This window comes from Corapipo altera, unplaced genomic scaffold (genome assembly GCF_003945725.1).
Source record: "Corapipo altera isolate COAL_440 unplaced genomic scaffold, ASM394572v1 359, whole genome shotgun sequence".
Lineage (NCBI taxonomy): Eukaryota > Metazoa > Chordata > Aves > Passeriformes > Pipridae > Corapipo > Corapipo altera.
The window spans coordinates 2,817,287-2,839,434 of NW_020884948.1; the positions used below are offsets into that span (position 1 = coordinate 2,817,287).

At 52.5% G+C, this 22,148-nt stretch overlaps 1 protein-coding gene across 5 annotated transcripts in view; it reads right to left on the reverse strand.

Annotated features, from left to right (window-relative positions):
* The window catches only part of NFATC1 (nuclear factor of activated T cells 1), a 128,710-nt gene that overhangs the window by 100,231 nt on the left and 6,331 nt on the right, over positions 1 to 22,148 (reverse strand). For 2 of the 5 annotated variants that reach the window (XM_027662753.1, XM_027662758.1), the window contains exons 1-2: positions 10,652 to 10,784; positions 716 to 1,814 (exon numbers count right to left, since the gene is read on the reverse strand). In XM_027662753.1, coding sequence (XP_027518554.1) covers positions 716 to 1,814; positions 10,652 to 10,784 — 1,232 coding nt within the window. Of the gene's footprint in view, positions 1 to 715; positions 1,815 to 6,585; positions 6,670 to 10,651; positions 10,785 to 22,148 lie in introns of those variants that run through there. The other 3 variants (XM_027662754.1, XM_027662756.1, XM_027662755.1) reach the window with 2 other exon arrangements.

Sequence of the window (22,148 nt, forward strand, 5' to 3'; positions counted from 1 at the left end):
GAAAGAGAATGCAAGAGATGCAACTCAAATTTTGGCTATTCTGTGCTGCTCCCTACCCAGAGTCTTCTTGTGATAAATAAATGTGACTAGTGTATTGACTCCTACAAGTTGAACAAACTAGGTTTGCTTCTTTAAATATAAAAATAGCAGTGAAGAGGGGGAAAAAGAGAATCACTGTCCAACATACACAGGAAAAAATTGATAGACAGGCTTCAGATCAACTGCAATAATTTCAGATGAACTGAAATAAGTCACAAAAGAACCACATTCTTACTCTATTTGTATTCACTGTGTATAAAGCATACATGTAAAAGGCCCTATAACAGCCACCATAATGAGAACATCTCCTTGTCCTGCAAAATAAACATACTGAGACATGGTGAACTTTATTTAACTAAAGCCAGAGGTTTGACAGCACCAAATTGTCCTGCTGCCTGACAAGTTTCCAAATACCCCATTTCAGGACTGACCAGCCTGGGACTCATCCCCTGAGAAGCTGATAATCAGTTACAACCTATGCATGGCCAACTTCTTTTACCCTTCAGGGCTTCACTTGTGGTCACACCAAACCAACAACAGAGGCAGCATCACAAGATACGGTTGAGTGAGTGGATGGGCAGATTTGGCAGCAAGCAGAGACAGGAAGGGGAAGGAGGAAAAAAAGGCATGCAATGAAGATATTACCAGGATTGTCCTCTAAGTCAGGGTTCCTTACCTCATGTAGGATGTTGGAGACAGAGACTTTGGTTTGGCCCACTGGTAGGGATGCTGTGGCACAGACAAGTACTGCTCGCAGAAGTTTCCTTTCCTGATGTGCTGAAAGCTGGAGAAGTCTTCTGGTGACAAATCGGCAGTTGGCGATACGGTCCCATGATCCTCGCCAGCTGGTTCAGTTTTGAGAGTCATGGATGGGGTGTGATCAATGGCGGTCTTCCTCGACTTGATGGGAATCCCATCGTTCATATCTATGGTGCTGTCAGTGGTGAGGGCATTGATGGCAGCGACGATGGCGGAGCTGGTGTACTGGTTGGTGTTCCCCAGCCACGTCTCGTCTGTGACACTCACCCGGGGCGAGTTTTGTGGAGAAGGCGTGGGGGAGTGGTGTGGGGAGTAGGAGGTCTGCCGCCCGTTGAGGCTGTACTTCCTCTTGTTGCAGGGAGACGGAGGCCTGGAGTTGCGAGCCCCCAGCCAGTTCTCCTCTGTGATGCTCGTTCTGGGAGAGGTTGATGGAGAGTGCCTTGGAGAACTGAGCAAAGTACAGGCCACCATGCTGCGCTGGTAGCCCTCCTCTGTGTCGGTGGTCTTCGGAGAGACACACGGGGACTGCCACGGAGAGGTCTGAGGTGAAGTGTATGGATACGAGTAGTTGGACTCATAGGAAGACGCTTCAGAGTTGCAGCTTCTGGAAGACAAGCTACTCGCTGGACTCAGGCAGGACGGGTCTCTGTATGCCTCGATGTTCGGTAAGTTCAAAGTGGCAGTGGAAGGCGAGCGCTTGGGGTTTGGGATGGCCTCCTCAACCTCATCATGGAAAAACTGGTTGTTGTTATGATGCAGTCCCATGTATGAGGTGATTTCAATTCTAGGGCTCTCCAGCGCTGGAGCTCCATTAGGTCTCATGTTTGGTGGCAGGTAGTACTCAGAGGCCCCGCTGTCGATGTGTCCTCCATATCCAGAAGGATGGTTTGTCGATGGGACAACTGAAATGACGGGATTTGATGTCTGCAGGCCATGACATGGAGTTGACAATGAGGAATGTGCCACATTTAGAGGCAAGCCAGTATTTACATTTGAAGATGTATAATTATAGTGTTCTGGAAGAAAACAAACAAACAACAAAGAATGACATGAGGTGCTGCACAAATATACTCACTTAGCAACATACCCAGCTGAAATGGAGGGACATGGCACAACACACAAAAGCACAGCTCTCCTTAACAACCCAGCCCACAGGCATGCCATGCTGGGGGAGAGGCTGAAGACTAGCATCACTGAAAATGTCACTAACTGAACAGCACAGGACAAGATATTTCAGGAGGCAGATGTACACAGAGTTTGTCTTGAGGACGTGCTTCTTACGTGAACCTTCAAAGCAAAAAAAGTTTATATAATGTCACTTCAGCATTGAAAGACTGCAGCACTGCTCAAGAGATCTGTTTTTATGTAAGTGAGCCTAACTGCCTCCCTGAAAAGTTGTAATACAGAAAAAACACAGGACAAAAAACCAAAAGTGGAGGCAGACTAAAGCAAAGAACATGATCAACTGCGTTCTGTTAAAAAAAATCATACACAACCAAAATTTCCATTACAGCAAGTTTCCGACTGGTTCCAGTTAACTAGGATTTTGGAACAAGATGTATGTATTGACCTGCTGTGGTTTCTGGGACCACTTATCCTCCAGCCCAACTGGCAGAGGCCAGGTAAAGGAAAAATATGGATGTCTCACTACTCAACGACAGCTGAAATTCCATTGAAATTGCTGGTTATTGCGCACGCCACATCAAGTGCTGCCAGCAGCACTTTCTCTGGGCCAGTACTCTAACCATTTAACAGCTCTGGGTGTGTAAAAGCAACAGCAGAGTTGCACAGCCACTGTGGAAAACCTGGACAGTGACAGATCACACCACTGTCTTGTGCCACTGGAGTCCCTGACTCAGCACAGTGAAAAAACCTGCCTTTTGCGTGCCTCCATCCGTGTTGTGCTAAAGAGACCAGCCTCTCAAAGCTGGTCTACAAGAGATCATCCCTGCCTAGCCTCACTGTCTGCCTGCTGAAGGGACTCCTTCAGTTCTGCTTCCCTCACCTCAGGGATGCATATGTGACTCTCTCTGCTACCCAGAGATATTGGTAGGCTGCACATGGGGAGATGGGGAGCCCTCAACCAAGGATAACATGACTTGGTGCTCTGAGCAGTGGTGGGATGAGGAATCAACCTCCCCATTCTTTCTTATACACAGGGGCTCTGTGTCATCAGCACATGTGAGCCAGGGGCCCTAATACCAGTACCTTTTGCTTTACTGGGAAAAGACAGCAAAGTCTTTCCATCAGGTACAATGGTTGCTGACTTGGGTAATGCTGTTGTGCAGGCTCTTCTCAGCAGTCTGGAAATGCAACCAGCTCCAGCCCCAAGAAGTACATCAGTCTTCCCTGAGGTTTATTATGGCAGCAGCAACTTTCCTGCAGGACAGAGGGAAATTCTACGTCCTCTGCTGGCCACAGCCAGTCCACAAAGGGAACCTGTCCCTTTTCCTCCCAGGAGGCAACTTCCCTTAGAAGTCATCCTTGCCTACCTTCCCTAGGGAGATAAGGAAAAGCTGTGTTAATTACTGCAGCTGCTATTCCTGAGGCAACCTGCTCCCAAGAGTGTTACAAATGCAAAGGAGCCTCCAAGCTGGTAACCAGCATAGCCAGCTATTCTCTTTCTCTTGTTTATCAGCTCAGCCCTCTCTGGTGTCATCCTCCTGTGATCCCGCGCTCACCTTTCTTGCTGGCAACAACTCCAAGGCAAACGGTACTTAGGAAAAATTAATGTGCTGTGGCAGCTTCACAGCAACTCCACGATGTTCCAGCTGATGTATGTCATGGCAGGTAACAGTCAGGAACAATGCACAACACCACCTTTTGAACCCACTCTCTAGTCTGCCTTCAGAGATCGGCCATTTGCTAAGGAAGGGTCATTAAATTACACTGCAGTGTGCCACAAATAAAACTGGATTATTCAAAACATGCCGCAGCTTCATGCTCTATTCAAACAACCATACAGGCAGGAAATGCAGAGAAAGAAGTAACATTTGACAAGACAATCCAACTGCAGTGATGCAGTGAGGTGCAGATCTGTTTGGGGGATCAGAATCTCCTCCTTCCAAAATCAGTCCCCTTTTGTTGCTGCCCTGCCACACCGCTCTGTCACCACACCTGCCATAACTTCCCTCTCATTCTTCATGGAAAAAAACCTCTGAAGTGGTACAATAGTGGTAAGATCTTCCCTGTCTCAGAAATTATCTCAGAGAAAGCGTCGAGAGTAGTGCCTTCAAGGCAGCTTCAACCCCTTCACTGCCTCCTCCAGCTCCAGAGGAAGGTGATGTCTGTGGCACCACACTGCTGCCAGGACACTGGCTAGGCTCTTCTTCCATATACCCTTCCACAGTCTCCTGGTCGGGCATGTAGATGGATAGCACTGGTGACATGGCACCTCCTCCAGCTGGTCCCCCCTATGCAGTCGGACAGCCCAGGTAGGGGACTGAGGGCTCAGTAGGCTGCCCCAGCTCTGCACCCACTAGGTGGGCTTTGCCTCTGCTGACTGCAGAATCTGTGCCTTTGGATCTTGTATTAAAAATATATAGTTAAACAAACAAAATAACAGGAATAACTACTACCTGCGAGAAAAGCATTGTGGAACCCAGTAGTTCACTTAAAATCTAATGCATGATTAGTGTGAAGTTCAAAAACTGCAGTCTGCTGGAGGTCTGTGGCCCAGGCTGAACAGGCAATATAAAAGTTCAAATGAGCCTTTGTAATCCAGCTTAAAAAAAATTAATTAAAAGACAGGCTCAAGTGCTACAAGCAACAAGTTCCCTAATTCACATGGCAAAGGAATAGCCACATTTAGAACTATTATGTATGTCTTGTTAAGGTCAGCTTTTAAAGGGCCAGAAAAAATAACGTCATACAACTCACACAATAATATTCAAAACTGAAAGATGCAAGATCCAAAGCTTTCCAAACATATTTATGTATCTTAAAATTACAGGCAGCGTGTAAAAAGTATGTCCACCAAATATAAAAGCCCCAAACCCAGAACTAGGAACAGGACTGAGCCCTTTGTGAGCTAAAACCTACCAGCTACAACTTCTGAAAAAAGACATTCTTCTCCAAAATTTCTGTATTTACAAAATTCATTAAATGCATATCCCTATTCAGAACATATAATACGCTGACATTTTTCTCACTGGGGTGAATTAGACAGGTAGAAATAAAATGCTGCACCACATAATACAACTGTGTAGAGTATTTTTACAGTCCTGGTGGAGACAAAAGGCTTAACATGGTGTCACTGTTACAGCCATGATCCATAGAGGCTGCTGGGACCAGTGCACTAACTACCAATACACTTCTAATAGTGTATTTTAATATCCCATTATAGAATAGACCAGTGGAGGTTTGCAACAGTTCTGCTCCAACAAATCCACACTTATGCTAGTTGTAACTAGGACAAGAAATTGGACCTCTGGATTTGTGAGCATGCCCCCACATATTACGTTTCACTTTGTAGCAGTATAATTTTTTTTTTCTCTAGCCAATTTCACAGCACAAAGGTTTTATTCCTTTCTGTCATTAACGGGCTGATCCCGCAAGGCACTGGACACCACTGGTTTTTATTTACATACCTTAAATAGGAATGCAGAACACCTGCAGCTCAAAGGGGTTTCAGAGAAGATGAGGGTTGTTTTACATTTCTAAAGATGAAGCCCCATCTAAGTCTATGTTTAAACTCATGCTTTCAAAATTGCCTAATGGAGTTAGGTACTTTTCTCACCAGGACTTTGAAACTCAATTTGCCCCTCCACTTTAGACACTGAGGTGTCTAATTACTAGGACACTCATCTGATAAGCTTGGTGTGAAACTCTTAAAACTGCTTTTTTCTAAAAACTAGAAGCTCATAACAACGATTTGGACACTGATAACGCAGCAGAGAGCTGGGCAATTGGGGAGCGCTGGGAAGGCACAAACGTCTTCACCCACATCCTGGCAAACTGCAATAAGCAGGCAAGGATTTGGGAACCTGCTTCAATTTATAGGCAAAAAATAAAGCACAGACACAGCCCTCCTCTGAGGCAGCGCTAAGTCATCTACTTCGAAAAGAGCTTTTTACAGTGACCCGCTACCGCCAACACCCCTGCAAGTCAGCCCCGTGCCAGGAAGAGGCAACTTTTCCTCTCTGCCAATTCCAGGCTTGTTCACCTCATTTCCACCTCAAGTATTGTTAGAAGTCATAAAAACAGACAGCCAGACCGAGACACCAGAGTTGGGAACAGTTGAGACCCGTGACACATTCGCGCCCGTTATTTTTATTTGCAGATGACCTTCAAGCTAAACCCTGAGCCTAACTCCGGCTCGAGGGGGTATGGGGAAGGGGGCTGAAGTGCGTTTTGAACCGGTAAGACCCAGAACCTCACGTCCTCAGCCTGGCCGGTCCCGGGCTGCCTGCAGGCGGGGGCCAACGCGGGAGTCTGCAGAGCTCAAACAACACCAAAGAAGTTATGAAAACTCGGCTACCCGGGTCGTCTCCCCTTGCAGGCTCGTCCGGCTCCAGCAAGGACCCCGCGAGAAGAGCGCCGACCGCCCGGGCAGGACCCGCTCCCAGCCGCCGCGGCCCCGCTCGCCGCTTCCCGGCGCAGCAGAGGCGACAAGCGCTGCCCGGGGCCGGGCCGACCTGTCCGGGCGGGACTGCCGGCTTCCCCGCCCCGCTCCCCGCGGTCGGGGGTAGCCTTACCCCTCCCGAAGCGGTCAGCGCAGAGAAGGCTCCCCGCAGCATCCCGCCGCCAGCACGCCCAGAGGACCCCGGCCGCCCCGCCGCGACCCACCTCCTCCCTCATCACTGTGCTTGAACTCGAAGAGGAAATCGAAGTCGAACTCCTGCTCGGTCTCCACGCCCGTCATGGCTCCCGCCGCGACCCCCGCCACGCTCCAGCACCCAGGAAGCGGCGACGGCGCAGCCCCGACCCGCCCCGTCGGGCTCGCCCCGTCGCGCCCGGACACCTGCTGCCGGCGGGCCGGGCTGTGCGGAGCCCCGGCACGGCGTGGGACGGCGGCCGCTGCTGAGCTCGGTAACGTGACCCCGGCCCCGACGGGCGGCCTGTCTCGCTGCCGCCGCCTCCGATCCGCCCTCCCGCCCGCTGTTGATGTTTCCGGGTCGATGCAAACAGCCGCGATGCCCGGCCCCCCTCCTACTCCCCCCGGGCTCTGCCCCTGCAGCACAGCCTGTGCACCGCGGGCAGCCCCCCCCGGCTTGAGGGGCCCGGCACCGGGGGGGAGACTCCAGACCGCCGGCGGCTCGCCGGCTCCCCGGAGGCAGGATGGGGAGCCCGGGGTAGGCGGGCAGCGGGACTTCACCTGCTCCCGACCGGCGGTAACAGCGCGGGGCAAGAGCGGCTCCTTCCGCGCTCGGCGAGGGGGCAGCGGGGAGGGCTTCTCAGCCCACTCAAGGGAACACTGGCGTGTCTCCTCTTCACCGAGGACTGCTAATGTTTCTTCCGTGGGTGCCCACCACGCCGCGTCTGCGAGCCAGGAGGCTCCGCTTTCATTTATTCATTATTTATTTCACTTAGTCGCAGCACCCACTAGTGCCAGCTGCTATAAAAAGCGCAGTAAAGCGGGACTCGGAACGGTGCCGGCCGCCTCTGTGCGCCAGGGAGGGAGGGAAAGGTCCCCGGGCAGCCGCCGCGCACCGGGAGAGCGCCTGCAAAGGTGACGGTGCGGGGCAGGCACGGCGCTGCCCCGGCCTGCCGCCCTTCCCGCTCGTACTGGATAGATATCAACTAGGGGAAAAGTAAACTAAGACTTTTTTTCTGTTTCTAAGTGCAATTCTGTCAGGTTACACCAGCCCGTCTGAAGGTCCCCCCCAGGCAAAGAAGGGCCCGCCCGATAAGCTCGGCTCGGCTCGGCTCCGCTCCTCAGTTCCCGGAGCTTCAGGCCGGGTTTCAAAAGGAACAGTTATTTAAAGCAGTTATGGAAATAGTATTCCCTTTTAAACTCAGGGAATACCATTTTCCAGGCTTACGACTGAAATCTCCGTTACAAAGTGCCAGGAAAACACAATTTTTTTCCATCTGAGCCCATTATGCTTTTTCCCCTCCTCGCCGGGATAGCCGCGCTGCAGGTTGGGTCCTCGCAGGAGCCCAGCTGGGCTTTGCCCCGGAGGGGACGGGTCTGCTCGGGGGCGGCGGTGAGGCAGCCTCCGTGGGGCTGCCCTCGGTGCTCGCAATCGCTCGCAGCCCCCGGCTGAGTCACCCGAGTGTGCTAAAGGCCTTGGCTGCAGCGGAACCCCTCCGCCTGTATCTGCCAGCTTGCCAGGACCGTGCTCGCCCCGAGATGCCGGAGCAGGCCGGGGGCGGCCCGCCCTAGCCGGGGACAGGGGCCTCTCCTCTCATCCCCTGCCCAGGGACTAAAGGCGGGAGAGCCGCCTCATCCTGATCCCCAGGCTCCCGGTTTCCCTGGTGTCACCCCCTGCCGCCTGTCCGCGGCAGATATCCATCTCCTGGGGTGCCCCGGCAGGGACGCGAGGAGAAGCTCCCAAGCTGCTCTCGATCCTTTGCCTCTCCCACAAGTGGCACCTTCAAGGTGGGTGAATTCTCCCAGACTATTTACAGACAGCTTGATTTGTCGGTGCCATAAATATGAGTCCTGTCAATGAAATATTTCGACTGGCACCCTTCCCTTGGAGAAAGAGGAGAGATGTGCTATGGAAAAGCTAGAACCGAAGTGATACCACACGTGGGGACAGAATTACAGCGGTGTTCCAGTTAATAGTCCAGTTTAAACCACTGCCATTAAACTGGGGAGAGCGAAATGAGCGATGGGGGGGCGATGCAACCCAGCGAGGCCATTCCCGTGCTGCCAACGGCACTTGCGTGACCCATGGACCAACCCACCAGCTCAGCTGCTGCCCACTTAGCCTCTCCTTGGAGTGAACCGGAGCTGTTCCAACTCCACAATGCAAGTTCGACAAGGGACGCAGCAGGCAGGCTGCTCCAGATGCAGCCCCCCAGCCTGAAGGAGAATTTAACTTGTACACAGCATTAAACCTGGTATAACCACTGGCATTCTTAGAGTCAAAGGACTTCATACCTTGCTACCACTCAAAAAAAAAAAAAAAGGGTCCTCCCAGTAGGACTCTTTGCAAGTTTCTTCCCAGACTTAGCAAGAAATAAAGTATTTTCTTGGATTGTCATAGTTTGGCAATCAAGTGGCACCTTAATTTGCAAGCAGCAATCCTGACGCGCAGGGCTCCCCTACGTGTTTCCTGGATTGGGTCACGCTTTCTGGCTGGACTCATTTTCTTAGTCTCTTACAAACTACATCAACAGGGAAGAGAACTATCGACAAAGGTTGATGCATTTCAACACAGGCATCAGAAATGTCATAGAAATGGAGGAAGGGGGATTTTTTTTTCCTTTACAAGAGGCTGCAGAACGCTTTTTGTCTCAGCTGCCTCTGGGTGTAATTTTTACAAGTGGGTGTATGCAGTGCCCTTGGAGCCCAGAGCACTGGAAGAGCCGTGCGTGCAGCAGGCGGATGTCCGAGCGTGCCAGAGGCACGCCAGCCACTGCTACTAAATACAGCATAATTAACTTCCATCCCAAAAGGTGCTCCATGCTTCACAAGCGGAGCCACAGTCACAGCCGAGCTTGTAGCTTTCGCACTGGCAGGATCCTCACAACTGAAACGAACCCTTGGGGTGAAAACTGCTGTGTAAATAAATAAATAAATAAATAAATAAATAAATAAATAAAATTAGTCCTGAGCGCCCTTCCAGCTTTCCGGACAAGCCTGGGGAATGGAGTCACGTTGTCACACGTTGCGGAATAAACACAGCGGACATGGACGGCCCCCCCGCTCCACATCCTCACAACTTTCTCTGCCCGGGACGCGCGGGCTCGCTGCACCAGCAGCAGAAGCGGCGGCACCACCGGATAGGGAAGAAACTTTGGAGCAGCCAGGAGAGAGGGGCAGGGGGGAGCACGGCAGAGGGAAGCCACCGGGCCCGCAACGGGGAGTCAGGAGCCGCCCCGCACCTGCCGCGGCGCGGAGGTGATGCCCGGTGGGGATGCCTGCGGGGTCCCGCTGCCGGGGGAGGCGGCGCGGCGAGGCCGAAAGGTGCCGTGGGGAAAGCGAGGTGCGAAACTTTAGCCGGTGGGCAAGAGCGGTGCTGGGTAACGATGCTCCAAGGGGAGAACAATGTCCCGACTGGCAGAGGAGAGGCTGAAGCCGCTCCCGGCTACAGCCAGACGGTGCCCCTGGCAGGGCCAAGTTCAGCTCCGAGGGGCAGAGCCCTTCCTGAGCCCCGCGCCCACCATTTTTCCCTCTAGAAACTTTGCCGCTGTCTTTTCAGGGCACTCGTCTTTGCAGGGGCAGCGAAAGAAGACGCGATAGAGAGCTGAGGTAGCGGGGCAAGCGCTGTCCTGGAGCCAGGCCGGCGGCGGCAGGGCTCTCGCCTCCCGGCGGGGGCGTGGGGCATGCGGGGCAGCTGAGCCCCGCAGCCGGACACGGCGTGCCCGCCTGTCTCGATGTGCGGGAGCGCCGCTATGGCGCCTGGCACTGCCCGGGACCCGCAATCTGAGGAGACTCTTTCCTTTCTCCGGGAGCGTGGGATGGCTGCAATGACTTCCTCTAAAACGAAGCCTGGGGCTGGGGAGGGAATCCCCAAGCCGCCCCGCAGCGTGTCCCCCTGGCCGGACCCCGGGCGCTCTCGCAGCCCCGCCGGGCCGTCAGCGGGAGCGGGCCCGAGACCAGGGCCGCCGGGAGGCGGCCGGGAGCAGCGGCGGCGCCTTGCGAGAGGCGAAGGAGACACCTATTGGCAAGGGGCCGCCGCGGGGAAACACCGGGGGACACCGCCGCCCGCCCTCCGCCCCCCGCAGCACCGCCCGTTACCTTCCTCCGCCGCCTTCATGGTGCTGCCGAGCTGGCGGGCGCCGTCCTGCGGGGCCGCCGCCGGCCTCTGTCTCCCGCTCGATGGGTCCCGCGACGGCGGCGCGGCGGCGGCCGGCGGGGCAGCACTTGGCATCCACCCGGCGGGGCGGCGGAGCCCGGCACAGCGCCCTGGGCCTGTCGCCTGTCCCGCCTTGTCCCGCGCCCCCCGCCCGCCTTCACGACCCGGCGACCGGGGTCGCGCCGCCCCCGGCGTGGTGGCCGCGCCCGCGGAGGCACAGGAGCTCGCCGCCGCCGCCCCCCCGGGGCCGGGGCATGGAGGGGAGGGCGGGTGTGCGTGGGGACTTCGGAGGCACTGCCCGCGCTGCGCGGCGGGACGGGGCGGCGGACGCTGCCGCCCGCCGGGAGCAGCGGGCGGGGGACGGGGATAGTGAGTGTGCGGAGCGTGGAAGTCTCGCTCTGACGCAGGGCTGCGCGCCCGGCGCCGCCTTTTTAAAGCTGGAAAACACCCCCCCACCTCCCTTCCCCTCCCGGCCCCTCTCCCCGCCCCGGCCCCGTGATGTCAGCCGGGCTCCGGCCCCGCCGCCGGCGGGCGGCCAGCGGGAGGCGGGCACCGGCGGGCATCGACGGGCCCCGGCCGGCTGCCCGCCCCTCCGTGGGGCACAGCGGCCGCCCAGCCCCCGGCCCGCCCAGCCCTGGCCCCGCCGCCGGCGCCCGCGGGGTCCCCTCAGCCTGCGGGAGCCGGGTGCCCTCCTGCGGGGGAACGGGCGGCGCGCCGGGGTCGCGAAGTGAAGGTGGGGAGAGAAGGGAGACGAGAGACCGAAGGAGGCAGGCAGGGAGAGGGAAAAAAAAAAAAAAAAAAAAAAAAAAGGCGAGGCAGCCTCGCATGCTGAAATCATTATGTAAAAAATCGCAGGCTTCCCCCGCTGTGGAAATTTGGAAAAGAGCATCAATTGGCAGGCGAGAGAAAGGAAAATCCCATTCTGCTAAATTACTAACAGACCCGGCGGACTCGGTTTCAGTCGGTTCAGATTTATTATTATTTTATTTGTTATTATTCTGTAAATATCTCAGCAACACAGTTGTGTCTCATCACTTCGTAGCGGGGGGAAGGAGAGATTTCCAGCCCACAGCGACTCCTCCTCCCACCTCCCATCTTCGGGATGCCCCGTCTGGGCCCCCGATGCGGCCGTGACACCCCGGCCCAGGCAGGAGTCTCCTGGGCGGGAGCGGAGAGAGGGGCCTCGCCGCCCCCGCTGCTGCCGCTTCCAGCCCCTCTCCCCTCGCCCCCCGTTCCCGCTTCGTCCTCCCTCTGCCCCCGCAACTTGCAGAAGGGGACCATACTTTCCTGTTGGAATTGGACGGCGGCGCGAGGGGAGTTGGGGTGCTTCTGAGCATATCTGGTGTGTGAAAAAGAAGGAAAAAAAAAATCATAAATCTAGTGCCTGTGACCCATGTGTGGTTGGAAATAAACCCAATATAAACGAAATCCTGTCAGCTCCCGGGGAACAGGAGCCCGCGGCCGGTTATTCGGGGCGAGCTTTTCCACTAAACCGTGTTGGAAGACGATGCCCGCCTAAGAGGGCGCCCGGCGAGGAGCACAGCAACCCCCGCGAATCCCTCCGTCCCGTCGGGCGGGGGAAACACAAACCCAAAAGGGCGACGCTTTTCTTTCAAGGAAAACTGAATGGGAGAACAGAGGGGAAAAGCCCTCAGCCCCGCAGCAGCACCGTCTCAACCCTCGCACCTCCCCTCGGGCCCCCGGGCCGGGCGGCCCCGACGTGGCGCTCAGGGAGCGGGGGAGCGGAGCGGCCCCCGGGGCGCCGCCAGGGGGCGCCGGGGGCGGAGCGCCCGCAGCGCCACCGCCCGACGGGGCGGCCCCAGGGCGGCGCTCGGGGGTTCCGAATGCCCCCATCCCCTGTGCCCCGGTCCGTGTGTCCCGATCCCCTGTGCCCCGGTCCGTGTGTCCCAGTAATGTGTGTCCCGATCCCCTGTGCCCCGGTCCCCTGTGCCCCGGTCCGTGTGTCCCTATCCGAGTGCTCCGGCCCCGTGTGCCCCGATCCTGTGTGCCCGCGGCCGTGTGGGCCGATCCCGTGCGCCCCGGTCCCTTGTAGCCCGGTCCGTGTGTCCCGATGCGGGTGGTGCCCCGATCCCGTGTGCCCCGGCCCCGCGCCCACCGGAGGTGCCCGGCGTGGGTGTGGGACGCAGAGGAGATCCCGGCACCTTCTCCGGAGGCCGGGGCGGGGGCGGGAGCCGCGCTGCTCTCGGCGGGACTCTCCTTTCCTGCCCTCTCCCCGCCCCCCCGCTCCGCTCCCCGCCGAAATGACGGAATCCCCCGTCTGTTTCCTCCTGTTTAATGCCGTTGCCCGGACCACCGTGGCTCCGCTCCAAGGTCCCGCCAGCCGGCGCGGGCAGCCGGCGGTGGCGGCGCAACGCGGGGCCCGCTGCCGCCCCCCGGCCCCTGCTCCGGCCCCGCCGCCCTGCTCCCGGTCCCGGCCGCGGCCCCGCCGCCCTCGCCGCCTCCCGGGGCCGCCCCGCCTCCGCCTGCCGCTCCACTTCCCTCTGCCCTACGCCTCCCGCCCGCCTTTCCGAGTTTGTTTACAGCCGCTACTAGGAGAGACTGTTACACGGAGCTTATTTTGGGAGCGGGTGATGACTAACGAAGTTAAAAGGAGCTTAGTACAGAAAACAACCTTATTTTTAGACGGCTGTTGTTTCATTGTAGCAAACGCGCCTCCGCCGTTTCTAAAAGCCACGTCCTCGATGCCAGATCCCTTCTCCCGTGCTGCCGCCGAGACTTGCACACCGGCTGGCCCCTGCCCTGTTTGCTTCCCTTACCTACGTCTCCTGCCCAAACCCTACCCGTAACTGCTACGGCCATTGCTGCTCTTCATTAATTTGGACTTTACGACATGTTCTTTAAACAGAAGAAAAACCGAGAGGAATAAATAAATAAATAAATAGATAGATAGATAGACAGATAGATAGATAGACAGATAGATAAAAGTCTTGGGAGTATTAGGAGCCACTTTACAGTAACCTCAAGCGCTGGGTTAGCAGGGACCAGTATCGGCATTCCCCTTGCTTTTCGAGGCAGGGCTAGTCTTCTTCTCCTCCCCGGGAAGATGAAAGCTATCTCCTCATCCCAAGCAGCCCCCTGGGCCGCAGCATGACGGCACTGCCCACTACAGCCCGCATGTGGGAGAGGTTGGCAGTGGACAACAGGGAGATGTGGCTGCTGCTGCTGCTGCCTCACTCCCCCTCACCCTTCTCCCCGTGTGGGAATCACTGCGTGGCAGTTCAGGCACCAAGAACAGATACGGGGCTCCCCCTGTCCCAGGCTAGTTCCTCGCTGACCAGTCCAGTCCTAATCCCTCAGGAGTAAATCACAGCAGAGCTGGTGAGACCTCAGCAGGCTCTGCTCCACTGGATACATAGGACTGTGCAGATGTGCACCTCAGCAAGAAACCTTCCCTTGTCATCAGTGCTGTGCCAGGCCGTGTCTTGCCCCCCATCACCGCCATGAAGGCAGCCAGCCTTCTCCAGTTTATCATGGGAATGCTTCTGCTGGCCTGTCTTTTCTCACAGCCCATCTCCGCCAGGAAAGAGTTGTGTGGGCTCCCTGGGCAGCCCATTCGTGTGTCCCGTAGCAAGAAGGAGGGCATGAGGTGGCGCTTCCCTTCCCCTCCACAGAAGATGCTGTGCTTCAAAACAAAGCATTTTCTGCACTTAGCCAGTAATTAGGTTAATTGCCAGGGAGAGTTTGGCTGCCCTGCTCTGCTGCCCTACTCTATGTTTCCTCCTTTACTGAGACTGAGTGTGCAGTGGCTTGTGTGGCCCAGGTCAGGCTGAGAAACTTGTCTGTGTGGCTGCATGTCGAGGTGTTATTTGTGGGAGGCAGTGCAGAGTGGTGGGGAAGCAGCTGGACTGGGGAGAGAGTTTGGTAAGAAGGGGAACATAGCAGGCCACAGAGCCTCTGCTTTAGGGCATATAGCGTTTTTGGGTTCCCACCTATCTTCCCTTGCCCTGACAGCAATCAGTTTGTACTGGAGAAATGACAAGAATTAAAAAATCTGTATATTGTAGAAGGAAGGAGGGTAGGAGCCTCCCCTCCTTCTTCCCACCCAGATATAGGGTGTGTGAGTAATACTGCCTCACCATCGCAGTACTTCCCACTGCCAGTGATTGCTGGGCTGTACCCCTCCAGAGCTGGAGTTGTCTGTGGACCCCAGAGCCCATGCTGGCATTCCCTGTACAGCTTGGCTGTATGACACACGCTTCCTCTGAACCTCACACACTGCTCCTTTGCTGCAGCAAGGAGCCAAATGATGCAGGCTTGGATGGGTACTATTTACCCCTTCTGCTCATCTTTGCAAGCAATAAATTTCCCCCCCCCCCGTCCTCAGCTCTTGCATTTAATATTATCCGTTAAAAAAATACTGCAGAGTATTTATACAGGATGTTTTAATAACTGAAGAGTCTGATTCATGTTCATAAGATTAGTTTAATATTATGTGAAGTTTGTGTGTGTATATTCCCTTCTGCATTTCCCTTTTCTCTCCTTTTTGTTGGGGCTCAGCAGTCTGGGACAGACAGTTTGCATGGATCTTCGTACACAGTAGCTACAGTATTTCTCAGGGAAGCTTTAATTCAATCCAAATGCCTTTGTTCTCACCTCAACAGAGGATATAGGTTAGTAGCACAGCACAACAGGCTATGCCTGACCTGCACCCTGAGCTGCTTGTAAGACTTGGGGCAAATTGTTTCTTTGCACCGTGTTCTGTAAAATGAAAACTTGCAGCTTTGTCTACAAAAAAGTGTTTTGAAAACAGGGTGGTGGGAACCTCTCTCTGCAATGTTTACCAGTGTCAAACATTTTCTTACAGTAAACATGCAGAATCCCACAATCCAAGATGTGCATCAGAAAAAGCCACCCATTGCTCTGCATGGAAATTTTGTTCTGTTTTGGGCTTCTTGCCCTTATATCCTTACAGCCTTTTATATCTAACATTCGTAATAGTGGCCATCTTCTTAGGGTTTGCACACCCATCTTTTGGGTCTTGGCAGCTTCAAAAGCACCAGCATCTGTTCAGAATTTCATTCATTGTAACAAAAGATTTATAAGTCTCAAGCCTCCCTAACCAAGTCCTTAATTAAAGTCTTTCTAATCCCCTGCTTTGAAAATTGCAACAAGATTTGCTGGAAACTGAGACAACACATGGTCAGTGTTTATGGCTGGTAAGGCACCATTTTGAAAACACATCCACGAACCTTTCAAGCAAGGCAGGGAGCACACCTGAGCGGTGGCCAGTTGCTACCTGGAGCCCCCCCAGAGTTAGAAGCTGGTGCAAAAGCAGAGGCTAGGCTCATCCCCCAGACACAGCCTCTTTCACAGGCTGCCAGAAATCATTTCATCACTTTTAAGGTGCATTGCACTTAGCAGGACAAATGCCAGAGGAGTTTTGTGTGCTTGAATAATGTTGTAATTTACTTTGTAACTGGTATCATTACGACGTTGAGTGCTCTGTTGATTTACCTGGCTTTTGATTTAGTGGACTCTTTTTAAACGACAGTTTAGGAATGCAGCCAGCGACTGCAGGCAAAGGACCTTAAACCTTTTTGGAGCTACAGTCATCTGTTCAGACACTGACTTTCTAAAATCAAGACAGACGTCAGACAGCCACACCAGACCCATACAGACCATATACAGAAAGCTGTGACTGAATTGAACTGAGACATTAGTTCAGAGAAATAATTTCATAACGATACACGCTGCGTCAGTGCCATTTTGTTTTCTTTTGTGTTTGTCTCTTGTGCAAACCCAAACTGTGGGCAGGTACAGGGTGGAACCCTCGCTGCTGTCAGGGGTCGCTGAGCAGGATCTCCCCTCCACAGCTGGTCAGGCTGAGGTGGGTACCAGCAGTGGGATGAATTCCGTCTCTGTTGTGTGACCCTAGGGTCCCACCACGGCAATTCAGGAACTCCCTTCACACGGCAAAACAACCATCAACAATGAAAATACTGATACTCTGCATTTTTCCCTGGACACTGCCAATGGAATGTGCAATACAGTGGGTGGTTAAAAAATAAGAGCATGCCTACCGCTCTATTTGTACTTGTACAGTATTGACAGACTTGCAAAGAAACAGTGACAAGGTTTTGTGCCAGACAATGTGTTTTAGCTCTGGAAATATCTGAAGTTTCAGAATACTCCAAGTGCTGGTACAGAGGGTGGTAACAAGTTTTTTTACTCATTCAAAAGCACTTAATAAAATAAAGGCTGGGTACACAGGGACTCAAGTTGGCAGCAGAGCAGACCCTTCTTCTGTGGAAAGGAAACATCAGATTTATGATGTCTGTGGCAGAGGCTTGTGGTAGGTATCGGTTCCTGCACACTGTGGGGATGGCAGCTTCCACCTCATCCATCCTCCAAGGTGCAGGATCACACCTTCATTTTCAGGCAGTGCAAAGCAGTTTCTTCCAGATGTCTATGTTTCATCTGAAGGAGGGGGTTGCTGCAATAGGCTTTGTGGAAGTGGTGACCCAGAAGGATGTATGCAAGGCCTGGGCTGGCTGCATGTGCAGCAGTGCTGCTTCACCCAGTAGTCCAGGGGCCAGTGGCTGAGCCTGGGATGGTCAGGAGTCAGGAAAGGTTGTGCATGCTCTTCCACTGCAAAAGGGGCCCCTTTTTCTCTTGCCAATAAGCTCTTCACCCCTGGAAAGTCTACTTTTAGCAACAGGCCCCTGTAACTCCTTCTCATTCTCTACCCTCTGCTGGTAGTTGGTCCCCAAGAACATTTCCCCACCCCTAGCCAGAGGAGACCTGGACTGAGCTGATTTACAGCAAAGGCAGCATGCGTTGTTGAGCTGTGGTCACAGCCCAGTGCCCTGAGGAGCCCAAACATGTCTTTAGCTGCCTTCACTTCCGTGCATATGGAAGCATCTCCTTTTAGATCCAAAGCTCCGCGCCCCAACACACAGAACAGGGCAAGCAGTGAAGTAAGTACCCTTTGTAGCCTTCCTCTTCTCTGTATCTGGGGACTGGCCTGTTTCAACTTCAAGTTCAGTGCCAAGAGTACCTTCATTGCTACATGAAATGAGCGACCCAATATGAAGTCCTGGGCTCTCTGGCTGCAGCACGAGCCCTCTTTTCCAATATCTCAGCTGTGCTATTATTTACATGTCAGACTGCTGCTATCCATATTGCTCCCCAGCACCAGCTGAGTCTTTGCCTTCATTAGTTTCCTCCTGCTCTAGTCTATTAAACTTGCATTTAAATACGCTATTGGTTCTCCCTAAATGAATAACCTTCCATTGTGTAATACTGAATTCCTTTGTATTACCCTGTTCCCTCAGCGTCTCCAAATCCTCCTGTAGTCTGGTGTGTTCCTGAAACTTATCAGCTTCCCCTCCTATCATGATGTCATCTGCATCTGGACACCTGGGATATCGCACCAACCTCAGGCTCATTTGTACAAAACTCTTCAACAGAACAAGTCCCGGCGCTGAGCCCCGGGACATCTGGCCTGTAAGCTCTCTTCTTGTGCATGGTGCTATTTATTGCACTTCTCTCTTCTCTAACCCAAGTTTATCCTTCTAATATTGATACTCCAATACTTGTATACATTTTACTGATCTCATTTTCTGATGCAGAGTCAGTGACCTTGTTAAACTCCAGCAAATACAAAATCATTGCTTTAACTTTTCTGGGCTCACCTTCACAAACTTTATGAATAGGATTTGGACTACTTTAGCAGCAATTTTGACTATGGCCCCTTGTGCCAGATGCTTACAAACACCAGTCCCTGCAGCATGTTCTTGCAGCATGACAGGATGACCCAGGGGATGAGAGGTATTGAGGGAGAAAGGAAATATTTTCCAGGTGATGAAATGAGGTGCCAAGGTTTTATTCCCTCACTTGTGGCTATGCCCGATTGAGGAGCATCCTATACATTTGATGTAAAGTAGGTAATTATGAACTACAGCCCAATGGCTTAAAGCAATATGCTCTCTTCTGCTATTACTTTCACCAAACATGGAGCTGCTCAGCCTTTCCAAAGACAGTGGCCGTGGACAGGGATGAAACTTTGAGCTTTCCAACCTAAAAAATGAAATTATAGGAAACTGCTTGCTATTGGAGATGAAGGTTATGATGGAGATGGTGATGCAGATGTCTCTAGGTGCCTGCAGGGCACTACTTCAGCAGCAATGGCCAGTGTTCAGTGGTACCAAGGTCATGGCTGAGCTGCACCAGCTGTGGAATTGGGAGCACCTTGGTAGTGGGCTGACTTTGATCCTAACTTTGAGCCCACCTTTGTGCTATTTTGCCTGCTCCGGTTGTCCAGGGATGCCATGGACCTCAGCTAATGCTTGTTTCTCACAGAAATGCTGCATGGATGGGGGATTTCTGAGAAGCACTTTGATCAGCTTGGCAAAGACAGAAGCTTCTCTTTGCCAGATGAAAGGCTGGCAAGAGATTGGACTTTTAACATATACATTTTTCACATCTGGAATTGTATCTCCCTCATTCTTTCCACACCATATTTCAAGCACAATGAGAGTTTTCTTTATAGGGGTGATTTGACTCGGGGAGGTGGGGTGGGCAGCAACCTGAAAGAGATGGCTGTACTCCTGTACTTTGGTCAAGGATATGTTTGGTTCTTAGTGTAATAAAATGATGTACAAGCCCAATGCCTTTGTTCCATTAACTAATGGCAGCATTCCTGTTTTGTGACATCCCTGCATGCTGAAGTAGCTATCTTGAAGAACAAATGCTGAAAATTAAAATCTTCTTGAGTCAAGCTTCCTTATTAGCAGCCTGCCTGGCTAGACTCTACCTTATTATTTTTTTTGCTGGTGCGTAGCTGTAAAGAGAAAACCAAGGAGAAAAATAGGCAATTAAAATGCATTAAATTGATTTCCAAATGAGTATGCAGGACCAGAAAGTCTCAGGAAGAACCCCATCTCTTCTTTTGCATCTGTTGCTGTACATGAGAGTACAAATTCACTAGCAACTAGAACAAGAGACATTTGCAAGTATTAGTAGGGTCAATCTTCTATCTGGGATCCCTCGGTCGAGTCCCTGAAAACCAGATGTGCTGAGTCATTGCAGTTTCTTCGCACGCATTGCAGAGCAGGACCTTTCAAAGGCTGTAAAAAATTTTTCAGGATGAACACCTCAGCACCCATAGTTCAAACACAAGACTCTCAGCTCTGCAAAGCCAGAGAATCCTTTTCCTCACTGCTAACAAAAATGCTGAAAAGTACCTCATGATTCCTCTGCTCTAAACTGTGTTCCAGCACAACAGTGAAACCACAAGCAGTATGAAACCTTCAAACACCCAGCACTGGGTCTGCATCAACAGACTCTTCCACCTCAAGTTAATGCAGATAGATCAAATGCAAGCCTCGAACATTTATAGAAACCCATGAAGATGATACAAATTAATTTCTTCCTCTCCTTTGCTTCCAGGACTTTCTTCTCCCTACTCTCTTCCTCTCAAGAGTCCAATTAAATTTATTTTCAGGTTGCTTTTAAGCACAATAAGTAAATTATGAAATTAAAGAAGCCTCTTAACTGTGGTATATGAGAAGGAGGCTGCTCACAGAGGTGCATGTGGTGCAAGGGAAAACTGCATGGGCAGATCTGTGCAGACAGTAATGCCTTTGTTAAGCTAAGAGGTAGAGCCATGGCAGAACAACATCCTCGACTGATCAGTGCAGACTGGATCTATCCACCAAGCTTATTCTGAGGAAGGCAGGTGTGAAAAGACAAACTGAAGAAAAGGGCTGAAAACTGGTTCATGGAACACTTTGGAACTTCAGCTGAAGAACCCTTCACTAGAGGTGAGTCTTTGAGGTGAAAACTACTTGCATTTACTGCTGAAGGGCTGCTGCCTGCTTGCTGCCCAGCACTGATGCACTGAGCAGTCCACAAGGGCTGTGCCACAATGCAATATTTCTCTCGGTGTTTCTCAAGTTACATGAGTCAAAGCTGTCAAGTCTGGAAGTCTGGGATTTGGCTCCAAGTTTTGTTGGCTGCACTCCAATAAGTGGATGCAGACCAATTTCACAGAAGCAGCCAGCAACCTTTAGCAGGACAAAGAAAGGCCATTTCCACCCACACACAGCCTCTCTTTCTCCTCCTGGAAAGCTCCTTCACTTGTCACTGGGCTGCAGAGGTCCAGCACTGCATGGAGTTCTGGAGCATCTTGTCTGGGTGCTGTCACTGTTACCTGAATGCAAAGAGGTATAGAATGACCCACAGGATTAGGCAGAAAGAGATCTCAGAAATTGTGCCTGCATGGGCATATACACACACAACTATCCCCTTTATTCATGGTTAGCTGGACTTGGTGACCTCAGAGTAAAACTTTGTCTGGAGCAGGGATTTGAAGGGTGACTGCTCCCTGGGTACAAAGCCCAGTAAAAGACCTCTTAGATCCTGTGACTGGCTTGGATTAAGAGGGTTTAAGGCTGGTATCAGTGGCAGATCAGAGGAGGGTAAAGGCAGGGGAGCAAGAGATCAATTTGGGATAACTATGGAGGGGCCAAAGCACGAGCTCCCAGCTGAGCGATAAGGGTCTTTCCAGAATGTTGGTGTGAAGGAAGGTCTGGAGTGGGGCAGAAGAAGGCAAGGGAAGGGCTGCCAGGATGTTGGTGCAGAGACCCAACCATAACACTGGGTCTGGCAGAGCAGTCCTATGGACTTTGTTGATTCAGAAACTGCTGAGATGAAACATCCTGTTCTACTTGGAGCATGGGAACATGTTGCTTCTGATAGTTGGCACTAGTGGTCAGCAAATGTGGCAAAAAGTGGTTAACAAGGGCCTTGATATGAAATCTGTCCTGACCCAGCTGCCTCCACCATCGTGAGGATATCACAGTAAACACTACTTGGGGTAGTTTTCTCTTAAGGGTGTTTTCTCCTCCCTTCACACAATTAAAAGTTCAATAAAAAACACAAACTTGCCTCAGAGAGTGAAGGCTGGGATTCCCAAGACTTTGGTTTGAAGCCAGCCTAGATGAACTGCTGTCAGAAACCCCTCCACCTTTCAACTACTGCACTGATAAATAAATTAGCCTGCCAAGTGGAGACTGCATTCCCAGCAGCAGGACATGGGGTGATGGTGTTTGACAATGACTGAACTGGAAAAAAATCCTTTCTATAAGATTTAAGACTAAACCATTCATGAGGCTTTTCTTTCCTGTACTATGGAAACACAATTTTAGAAAACGGGTACAGTGTATCTTAAAAGACGGGTATGTCTTCCTGGTTATTATGACCGTGGATGTGGGATTTTACTTATTTATTGGCTTCTAACGCCCCCTTCTGGCTTTTGTAAAAACACCAGCTTTCACCAGAAACTTTCCCTTAGAAATAAAATAGTAAAGCAAACCCCCCGCATTTATTGATATTGACTCTCATCTACTTAAATGCATCAGTCATTCAAATGAAACCCGAGACCATTTTTTGGAAAGCACAGATACTGACTAGAAG